The sequence below is a fragment of the Xiphophorus maculatus genome, chromosome 12 (genome assembly GCF_002775205.1).
Source record: "Xiphophorus maculatus strain JP 163 A chromosome 12, X_maculatus-5.0-male, whole genome shotgun sequence".
Classification (NCBI taxonomy): Eukaryota; Metazoa; Chordata; class Actinopteri; order Cyprinodontiformes; family Poeciliidae; genus Xiphophorus; species Xiphophorus maculatus.
The window spans coordinates 10,151,184-10,161,946 of record NC_036454.1 but is presented as its reverse complement, the minus strand read 5'-3'; the positions used below and the strand labels follow the sequence as shown (position 1 = coordinate 10,161,946).

The window sequence follows — 10,763 nt, the reverse complement described above, 5'->3', positions numbered from 1 at the left end:
ATTAAATTTCAGGCAGCTTTTACTTTCTGGCTCCCTCTGGAGTGGAATCAGCTTCCTCTTTTGATGTGGGACACTTACACAAGTCAATACTCTCCCAATAGAAAGAGCTTTTATTCATTCACTGAATGGTTTCCTGTACACTTTTAAAACCCTCTGATTTTATTGGCTTTTTACCACTTTGCTATGTTTTCTTTAATTTCATGGTTTCTATTTTCTCCTAATTGCAAAGTGATCTTTTCATGATAACTGACTCATATCTTTGTCTAGCTGTCCTTGAGTTGTACTTTTGTTTGAAATTTGCGACGTTGCTTAAATGTAATTGATCCTAACTTAATTTATTTAAGCTGATTAAATCGAACAACTGAACGAAATGAATTCGCTGGATTCTCTGCACATTTATTTAAAAATGAGCAAATAAAAGCAGTTGAAAAGGTGAGCAGGTGAAACAAACTAATACTTGAAGAATTAAACAAGTTGACGCATGTTTCATAATCTGTACGCATCTCTTCTGCAGGTGCAGTCTCGCGTTTTAATAGTTTTTGTTGCATTTGCATGAATATGTCTTTAAATAAAAGACACTTCCGAGATATTGTAGCGTTGATGAAGAGAAAGATCACACCGTCCTCTGCCTGGCTGCTGGGTATACAAACGGATAATGAACTCCCCGGTGTCTGGTTCTCGCTGCCAAACGCTTTGCTCTATACACAGGAAAGCTGTGACCAGAATTCCGCTGAAGAGGTCGCGCAAGGACTTTCTGAAGGAGTTCAGCGTGTGTGAGCCCGTGTGATTGGAGACCTCTGTGTGCGTGTGTATGTGAGTTTCATTCAATGAAATGCAACACCCCTGTTCTCCTCCGTCTGATGCCTTCGGAAACAGGTTTGATTGTATTTAAAAGCTTGACCCGGGAGAGAAACCCAAACAACTGTCTGATCTAATATTAGCAGTGCGGCTGGCTGCAGACTACTATGAGTTCTATTATTGTCCGAGGCTCGGATGTGCTCCTGAAGGCAACGCACACCAACAGATTTGCACTTTTGTCCCCACAGCTGATGGAAAGAAATATCAGTTTTCACCAAGTGGTGCATTTAATATTATGACGGTAGAAGGACCGGATATATCTGCTGGCTGTCGGTCTGTTTCATTGTGCAGTAATAAAGGCCGTTCATTTATTTATTTATTTATTTATTTATTTATTTATTATTATTATTATTATTATTATTATTATTATTATTATTATTATTATTATTATTATTATTATTATTATTATTATTATTATTATTATTATCTTAATAATAAATGCATACAACATATAAAATAAAATATATTGTTGTAAAATATTCAATTTACCAAAAAATTATTATTAATAACTAAAAATGCATAAGGTGACCCAAATATTATTCCATCAAAATTCCTATCCATATCTGCTGCCACATTTTTCAGCTAGCTTAAGTTTCCTAGCAAATCTGCTTCAATGATCCCAGCCTGTTCCGTTTTCCAACACACATTTCCGTGTTCTTCGGTGATCACAGGAAGAGAAAGTTTGTGTGTCACCTGATTGGGATTGAAAGAACTTTGGTAAGAAGAAAAAAAAAAAGAAAAAATCTCCCCACCCCCACAGAAGAGGAGACCGCCCACCAGAGACAGTCAACCCGAGACCCCTTATAGATTTAAAAAGAGAGGCTGCATTCTCAGACTGACACTTATTCAACACTGCCACCTTAAGCAGATTACTTTTGCGCTCGCCTGTGTCCAATACGTGCTTCACTTTGCCTACATCCATTATGTTTGGGATGCTCCAGCACCACCTTCACCCCGGTGTTCTTTTCTTCTTCTTCTTATGGCTATGCCATCTCATGGAAGATCAAAAAGTTCAAGGTAAGCTCTTTTTATTTCCTTTTCTGTTTCCTTTTTCTCTTTAAACTTTGCTGTCATGCGCAAAAACGCGCGGGTGTCGGGTTATTGAAAACTTTTCATAGAGTTCTCGTTTCCCCCTGTATTATTGAAACTTATTCTGCAGGCGTTGCGTGCATTCGGCATATATAAAACAGGTGTTATAGTGTGGGACACTTCAAAGTGAGAAATTGCAAGTTTTGCAGCCCTTTCCGAGCGCACAGACGCAGGCGTCTGTGCCAAATTTATCCAAAGACAATTTAAAGACGATTTTTCGTGAACAGTTTGAACTTCATTGTGTTTTTCTCTATTATACAGCAAACTTCTTCCTATTCGGTCTGAGTTAATGGGTGAAGTATTTATTTAGAATTTTTTTTTTCGCACACACCCTTCCAGCTTTGTGCGCCAAATCGCAAATTTAGATTTTGGATTGTGACAAAAGCAAGAACAGGGCGGACTTTTCTGTCATTTGCGGGGTTTATGTTTCAAATCAATCGAGTAGAAATCTGTACTTAATATAAGAAACCTCCAGACACACAATGTCATGCGTGTCTGTGTCGCTTTAAACGTTCAACTTGTGCCTGGATAAATTATTTTCCTGTGCCACTAACCAATTTAGGATTTTTAAAAATCCTATAAATTACATTTATCTGTGTTTTGTCAATGAGCGTGTCAATGTCTGGCGGATATGCATGTCTGGGTTAAAGTAGAAGGCGGTGTGTTCAGTCTTGTTGCAGCCTATATACCTAAAGACTGTGGTTTTCGCCGTCTAGACGCTCCAGTTTCTGTCCGGTGGTAACAAGGAGACTCCGGGAATAAAAGAACCCCCCTACCACCCCCTCAAAAGAATATTCTCACTTTTTTGAGGTTCGTGGCTGCATTGTAAGGGCTGTCAGTCACAGTTGGAATAGGCAAGTGTTAACTGTCTAGCAAGAAAGAGGGGAAAAAGAAAAAATCAGACAAAATACCGCCGGGAGGGCGAAAGAGGAGGGAGGGCGCGTCTCGGATAATGCGGTCTGCGTGTGTGTGTGTCTGGTGCGTCTGGGTCAGTGGTTAGACACTCAACGTGCGATATCCCAGTTAATAATGAATTGTCCTTTGCAGCTGGAAACTGCTGGCTGCAACAGGGGAAGAACGGGAGGTGCCAGGTGCTGTACATGCCTGGGATGACCCGAGAGGAGTGCTGTCGGAGCGGGAGACTGGGGACGTCCTGGACCGAGGAGGACGTCCCCAACAGCACGCTCTTTAGGTGGATGATCTTCAATGGCGGAGCTCCTAATTGCATACCGTGCAAAGGTGGAGGTGCACTCATTTTCCTTTGTTTTTCCTCATAATAAGCATAAAATGCACGCAGACGATCTGATTGGCGCGTGCCAGCGTGCGTAAATTATAGCAGTCGAAATATTTCAAGCTTACAGCTAAGACCCTCTTCAGAATCTAATAAAAACTTTTTTCTCTCTTTTTTTTAGAAAGCTGCGAAAATGTCGACTGCGGTCCCGGTAAAAGGTGCAAGATGAACAGGAAAGGTAAGCCGCGCTGCGTCTGCGCTCCAGACTGCTCCAACATCACCTGGAAAGGTCCGGTGTGCGGCTCAGACGGCAAGACCTACAAAGATGAATGCGGACTCCTGAAGGCGAAATGCAAAGGCCAGCCCGACCTGGACGTGCAGTACCAAGGAAAATGCAAAAGTAAGTCAAACATATGTGATTCTAAGTCACATTTAAAAATGACTTAACTCAGCCGCACCACTAAGGGGGAGCCTGCCGGGACTGAATTTGATAGCTTCCCGCCAAGCCAGATAGTCTACAATGTAAATTATTAATAGAATTTCGATCGGAGAGAACGCAGTTCAATCATTGGCAACATTTATTTACTAAAAAAATATATATATATTTATGCCCATGTAATTGTTATGGGCATAGTAGCGTGCCAATTTGAAATATTAACATAAATAAGTAATCGCTTTTTTACTTATATATGATTACAGCTTAATAAAACTTATGCTGTTCTGTATGGTTTTGGTCTGACTTTCCAAACTTATCAGGGCTCCCATATGTTCACCCCTTTTGAAAAGTTTTTGGAGGTGCTGGCATGACCAAGGCATAACCAAACTAAGCCACCGCTACAGGACGTGCCAGGCCAGCAGGGGGCGTCCAAAAGAGTTGAATTTTACTCTTCTGCTGACCATAGCTCTCATAAGTGAATGCTTTTTTCTCAGTTTTATATGGAACTAGCCTAAATATTCGGAGGTTGAAGTTAAGGACAGACTGTCTTAATTCTTAAGTTTTCAAACCAATTAATTTAAATTACATGCAAACATAATTAACACATTACTTTATTGTGCTTTAAAGTAATGTGCGTTGTACTGTATGTGCTTTATTATTTCGATTAAGAATTTATTTGTAATTTATTCTATCAATTTGATCATTTGTGGTGCCTGCGTCTGAGCTGGGGTTGTTCCCACGCACGCTGTCAGTAGCTGACAGTTTGGTGCTTGTCTTTTCTTCTGTACTGGGGATGGCAATCTCTGCTTTGCAGCTAAGTATTTACATATCATGTCAACAATCTGACACATAAAGATAGACAAGCAGCAAACACAGATTCACTATGACAACCCTCTCTGATTGATTGACCAAAACACTTCAAAAGTAAATTTAGTAGGATGTGGTGAGTTTGGATAAAATAAATAAATGATTTGAAATTGAAATATTGACCAATTCAATTATTTTTAAAAACTTTGTTTCATTGAAAAGTCTTGTAGTAGCACAATGAACCTCACTGTGGCAGGAAAATATCTGCTAATCAGCCACTTGGGAAATGGACAGTTAGCAGAAATATTTAGTTGCAATATCATAAACATTAATAAATATGTAATCCTTATATAGAGAAGCTTTCATAATCACTCATAAATGGGAACATGTGACCTTTGTGACCCTCATATTATAATTAATTCAGTCATTTTCCATATTATTATCTGAAAACTTTATATACTCTATTCCCACTGACTGTGGTTCTGATATCTCTGAGAACTAGAAGCGACCTCCTCATGGTAGATATTAGTAAAATCATATGCTGTCTTTTCTTATGGACTAATTGCAGTTTATGTAAGCAAACAATTCAAACTAAGTGAAGGATTTTAATGCAAAGACCTATTTTTCATATCAGGAAATTTATTGTTTTGCTAAAACAGCTTAAACTTTGCTAAATCGTTGCTTTAATATTGTTGCTAAAACTTGTTAACGTATTTGCTTGGTGCAGCAGCGGTGGCTGTTGGGTTCCTAAATCAGACTTTGCTTCAGACCCTGTACAACCTTTGTTCAGTCCTGTCTGAAAGACTTGACCGCTGTCTCTCCTCTTCATCTCCTGTAACATCTTTCCCCTTTCTTTGTGACGGCAGAAACCTGCCTCGGTGTCCTGTGCCCGGGAACCACCACCTGCGTCGTGGACCAGACTAACAACGCATACTGTGTGACGTGTAATCGGATTTGCCCCGATGTGGCGTCGTCTCAGCACTACCTGTGTGGGAACGACGGGATCACCTACGCCAGCGCCTGTCACTTGAGAAAGGCCACCTGTCTCTTGGGCAGGTCAATCGGTGTGGCATATGACGGAAAATGCATCAGTAAGTGTGCAACCGGAGACGTGAGAGCGTGAGATTTAACACCCTCGCTGCGCCTCCACAGTCTCTGACTTTGAACATGCTTTCAGTGCATTATTCTCTTCCAACTGCGTATTTTCACTGCCAACATTCCAGTTGGGAGGGGGTTAGACAGAGGGAAGGGGGGCAGAGGGGGTGTTTGGTAGTTGCTTGTGTTTGCTCAACAAATGATAGACATCTTATTATTTCCTGATGTTGGCAACTCTATCTCATAAGGGAGAGAGAGGAGGAGAGGGGAGGAAGGAAGAGTGCTGGGGGCCATGAAGACATACTTCAAGATTTTAACCAAATCATTTCCTATCCAGATAGCAGTCAGTCTAAGTCTTGTACTCTGAAAATGCTAATTTGAAGCAATTTTCTGTTCCCTTCATAACTATTTACCCTATAAGGTTGGATTGTATTTCTATTTCATTCATAGTAAACCAAGAAAAGCTGCTGATTTTTCTAATCCAGCTTGAGAACTATTCAGAGTAAACTGTCTATTTAAAGACTGCCACTTTGTCAGTAATCCATCCCACTACACTCTATAAATGTTATTTTATCAGCATTTATTTTAATAAGGCGAGGACAATCAATTGACCAGTTATTTGGATGTCTTGATTGGCTCTGATTGCTGATTGGTCAAATATCACAGAATTTTGAAATGTTAATTTCCTGTTTGATTGAAAACTGTAACTTCCGCTTGGGAACATTTCATTCGGTTCTTTGTGTTAAAAGAAAATAAAATCTTCACAAAAATTTGAATTGGTCAAATTAGATTTGCTGATCTTAAGCAAGGTGTGACCCAGGACTGATCTTTCTATCTCTTTTTCTTTTTCTTTATCAATCTTGACAATTTGTGTCCAAAACACTCTCGCGGTGTATCATGTATTTCATATTTATTTTTTTTTAGTCTGTCTCTGTTTCTTTTTTATTCTTTGCCTTTCTATCTTTCTTTTGTCTTTCCTTTTTTTCCTTTCTCTTTTGTCAATCACCACTGGCTCCACCTACCCTCACTACCTACATGGAACAATAGTATTGTGCAACTTCTGAGACTGTGCTATGCCACTTGTTTTTGTGTTTTCCTCAGGGTTATTGGTGACCCTCCTTTGACCTCCCCTATGATAATTTTCTGATAGTGCCCTTGGGCCTCTCACTTCTAGCAACCCAGAAATTCATGACAAAAGCATAATAAAACCTCCAAAATTCTGCTGTGGCTTTTGATTTCATTTTGAACTCACTCACCCTTCAATATTTTCAATAGTCCCCTTCTGACCATGCATTACAAAATTTTTTGGAGGTCGCCCCAATTGTTGATTTCCTCTTCTCTCTGTCCAGAGGCCAAGTCATGTGAGGACATCGAGTGCAGCGCAGGGAAGAAGTGTCTGTGGGACGCTCGGATGAGCCGGGGTCGCTGCTCGCTCTGCAACGAGTCCTGTCCGGAGAGCAGGACGGACGAGTCGGTGTGCGCCAGCGACAACACCACATATCCCAGCGAATGTGCCATGAAGCAGGCTGCTTGTTCTATGGGGGTGTTGCTGGAAGTCAAGCACACAGGATCTTGCAACTGTAAGTAAGAAAACAAAAAGTGAAATATGAAACAAGAGAAATAAAACTCCTCCTCCCCCCACCCCATCCAAGCAAGAGACAATGTTCCCTGTTTGTTTTTCCAAAACAAATACCCTCTCCTGAAAGTGTCCCTTCATCCCAACTCTTCCCATGTTTCCCTCACCAGCTACATCACTCCAGCTATAGGAAGCAGAAAGGACTTGGAAATGGAAGAACTTGCATGACTTTTGTCTTTGTCGCTGATTTTTTTGTTCTTGTGTTCTTGATTTTTTTTCTCTCGCATTTTTAAAGTATTTTTTGGAAAGCAAGTTAAGAGAAAAGTGACTGAACGATTTAATCCTATGTAAGTTGTCGCTAAAAGCCTGGGAGGAAAGATAATCTTATCAAATAAGCTCAAACACTAGAAGAGACCTAGTTTGCTTGCTGTGGCGCAACCCCAGAGCTGGCCCAAGGCGTAAGGGAACAACTGAGTTGCTGCTGAAGACATCCAGGCCAGCAGGAGGCTCTCAAGAGAGTCTCAGTTTGCTTTGATGTTTGAACTTTGGATCTGGGACTGAAATAACACCCAATTTAACTATGTTCCAGCTACAAGTTTGAAAACCAGTTAAAGTTGCTAATTGTTGTAATAACAGGGTAACAATGGAAGAGCGTAACGCTGCCCAGTTTAATATTGTAAAGTGCTGTAACTTTATTCAATTTTAACCTTAATGATGATGTCATTTAAAAGACCATTACATGCGCTTTCAAATGCATTTGTTTTGACATATAATATATTGCATAAATATACCTCATATTTGAGGTGACATGTCGGTCAGTGGGTAATGGTCTTAGCTGTAAGTGGGCTCCCAACTCACATTCTGCATTGGGCTCCTAAAACCTTTGGCCAGCTCTGGAATATCCTGAAACTTAAACCTAGTTAGAGTCGTAGTCATACTAGTCGCCTGCAGAAGCAGGAAGCCTTAAATTTCATGCAGTATCTCATCTTAGAGATCACATTACTACAGCTTGTAAATTCCATGCTCGCACTGCTTGATTCTTAGAAACCTTTTTTCTTTATGATGTTTTTCTTTTTATTGCTTTTGACTGTAATCAATCAAACGCCCTAGAAATATTAGCTCACAACAAGCAAAAGGTGATTGTAACATTGGTGTTGCATAAAAAAGAACCTTAAAGAAGATCATTTGGACACTCAGAAACCTGAAATATCTAACGTACATTCCAGTTTCCGAATATTTGGGAATGTTCTTTTTTTCTTCTTAGTTTCTTTCACCTGAAAAAATCACTTAAGTCGTATTTAAAGTATGTATTGGACTGGTGACCAACTTTATGATCACCTTGTGAGCTAATTACAAATGTGATTTATTACTGTAAACAGGAGAAGCTGTTTTTTTAGCTGGCTTTTACTGTCTGCACTGTTGTAATTAAAGAAAATGTATCAGATATTTTACATCCACTTTAAGATAATGAGGGACCCTTCTTTTTTTTGTATTGCCGTTCTTGCGCTTGCTTGCGTGCTTTTTTTTTTTTCAAAAATGTAAATCTATGTATAAAAGCAGAAGAAAATACCTCAGAACTGTGTTAATTACATTTAATGCGTTGGCCACAGCCCTGGACATTTGCACCCTGACCTTCCATCTTAATCAGAAAAAAAACTAAGCAAATTGGAGAGCATGGAGAGCAGAAGAGCAAATTTTTTTGGCATTATATGTGTTTTTGCTTTTCAAGATTCTGCCAAAAACAGAACAGAGCTACTGGAACATCATCCCCAGTGTCCTTATATCTGTATATCCCTCCTTGTGATTCCCCTTTCAACCTTTTTTACCCCGTTCTGTGGCACTGACGTGCTTGATTATATAAATGGACATTGTATAATTGGTGATTCTTGCAGCCAAGTAACACAGACTCTTTTCATAAAAGTGACCATTTAAACAACAACTAACAAACATAAAAAAAGTGTAAGACATTTTGTTGTGAACCTTTTTGACATTCACTGATATATTCTGCGCTGTTGTGGTCCGTATTCATACAACAGCTACCATGTATTCTCCCATTTAGCCATTTCAGAAGACCAGGAGGAGGATGAGGAAGATGGGGACTCAGACTACAAGGCCTATGTCCATTTATCTTCTCTACTGGATGGATAAGCTCCCATCAGTATAGAGGGGGGAACTTTTCTTAGGACAAGGAATCATGTCCATACTGTACATTATGTGTATGCTTATTTATTTTTTAATGAAAAAAGGAAGTATACATATAGTTCAGTCTGCTAGATGTTTATTTATACTGTTTTTGTGTTTTATAATTTATACATTTACATTGTCCAGGCTTTCACTTATCATCATATATTCCCCCCGTTTTTGTTGTTGTTATTTTACTTCCTTTTTTACCATGAAGAATTATATCTGTCCAAAGAAAAACAGTGTTATTTATTTGTCATTTTACCATGTAAGTATAAGTCATCTACAAGCTGTAAATTGCATTCCCTGAGCTGTAAAAAACCTGCTTGTTTCTGTCAAATCTCTATCACAGATGTTTATGTCACACATACGTAAATGCATGTTTAGGCTGTGTGTTTATTTATTGGGTATATATATCAATCATTTTATGTACATAGTTTTTTTTTGCTTGTTTAGAGCTATCATAACTGACCAAAGGGGTTCTCTCACTGGTTTGAGCATTGCAAATGGTGCAGGAATGAAATGGAAAAGAAAAAAGAGAGCCAATTGTGTTTCTTTTCTCGTACTTAGAATATTTTCATTGTGGTTTCAGTCCTTTAGATTTCTTTTTAAAACCTGAAAACATGATTCCACAGCATTTTTGTAGTCTCACAACTCTGAAGCATAGTCAAGATTTTGGACAATACTTGATCATTTTGGAAACAATGTGCCATTAACATTTGTGAACTGTCTTCTTGCCAACGTGCTCCGTATTGCTCTCACAGAGTGACAGTAGGATTACTTCTCTGCAGTACTCTACTTTGTACCAGACTGCTTTACCTTGTTTATTTTTCCGTTTTTCCCCTCTGACTGCATTTTTTTTATTTTCAAACATCACTAGAGAAATACAAAATTCTGTTATGAATATATAGTTTTGTATTTTTATGTAAATGTCATATGTACATACAAAGTTTGATGGTATTTGTACAGATATGAGGAGTGAAACAATAAAATCTTTTCCTTATAACTTTTTCTGAGTTTGTTGTATTTTTCTATAAAACCAACAACTAATAGTTTAATTTCTAGAAGGTTAACTTAAATATTTTTGTTAGAATTTGCATAACGATATGAAAGGAATACCTCTTGCTCTGTTTTTTATTTGACAAATTTTAAATTTCTAAATGGAAAAAAACAAACATTAACTGTTTATCATAATAAAATACAATTACAAAACATCGTGAATCTTTTAAACAAGCCATTACTAAACTATAATTTTAGACATAAGTATTTCTTATCAAAGATATTGTTTTTCATATTTTAAAAGTCATATCTGCAGTTTTAACAAATTAATTAAAAAATAACTTTGTGTGTTGATAAGAAATATAGTAATGTCACCTTGTTTTGACAGTAGATTCATTCATACGAAGGTAATCTGTAATGACACAGATATTGAAATTATTGAAATGAAATAATGCTAACTATTATTATTATTATTACTATTATTATTAGTA

The 10,763-nt window shown here is 38.2% G+C and overlaps 1 protein-coding gene across 3 annotated transcripts; it reads left to right on the top strand.

The window, feature by feature from the left end:
• Positions 1-1,660: 1,660 nt before the first annotated feature.
• On the top strand, positions 1,661-10,279 carry fst (follistatin). Of its 3 annotated transcripts, none has more exons than XM_023344081.1 (6): positions 1,661-1,875; positions 2,995-3,192; positions 3,360-3,578; positions 5,288-5,512; positions 6,866-7,096; positions 9,152-10,279. In XM_023344081.1, the coding sequence occupies exons 1-6, from the start codon at positions 1,782-1,784 to the stop codon at positions 9,238-9,240; spliced, it is 1,056 nt and encodes a 351-aa protein (XP_023199849.1). In that variant the 5' UTR covers positions 1,661-1,781; the 3' UTR covers positions 9,241-10,279. The 3 variants fall into 3 exon arrangements, with proteins under 3 accessions (XP_023199849.1, XP_005798460.2, XP_023199850.1); XM_005798403.3 differs by having other exon boundaries at positions 1,662-1,875; positions 2,995-3,186; XM_023344082.1 differs by lacking the exon at positions 9,152-10,279 and adding an exon at positions 7,263-8,477 and having other exon boundaries at positions 1,662-1,875.
• The last annotated feature ends 484 nt before the right edge of the window (positions 10,280-10,763 follow it).

Excerpts from the sequence above, each read along its gene's own strand:
- fst (XM_023344081.1), top strand. The coding sequence starts at position 1,782 with ATGTTTGGGATGCTCCAGCACCACCTTCACCCCGGTGTTCTTTTCTTC. Across the intron at positions 3,579-5,287 it reads GTACCAAGGAAAATGCAAAA|AAACCTGCCTCGGTGTCCTG; the intron begins GTAAGTCAAACA and ends TTGTGACGGCAG. Across the intron at positions 7,097-9,151 it reads GCACACAGGATCTTGCAACT|CCATTTCAGAAGACCAGGAG; the intron begins GTAAGTAAGAAA and ends TCTCCCATTTAG.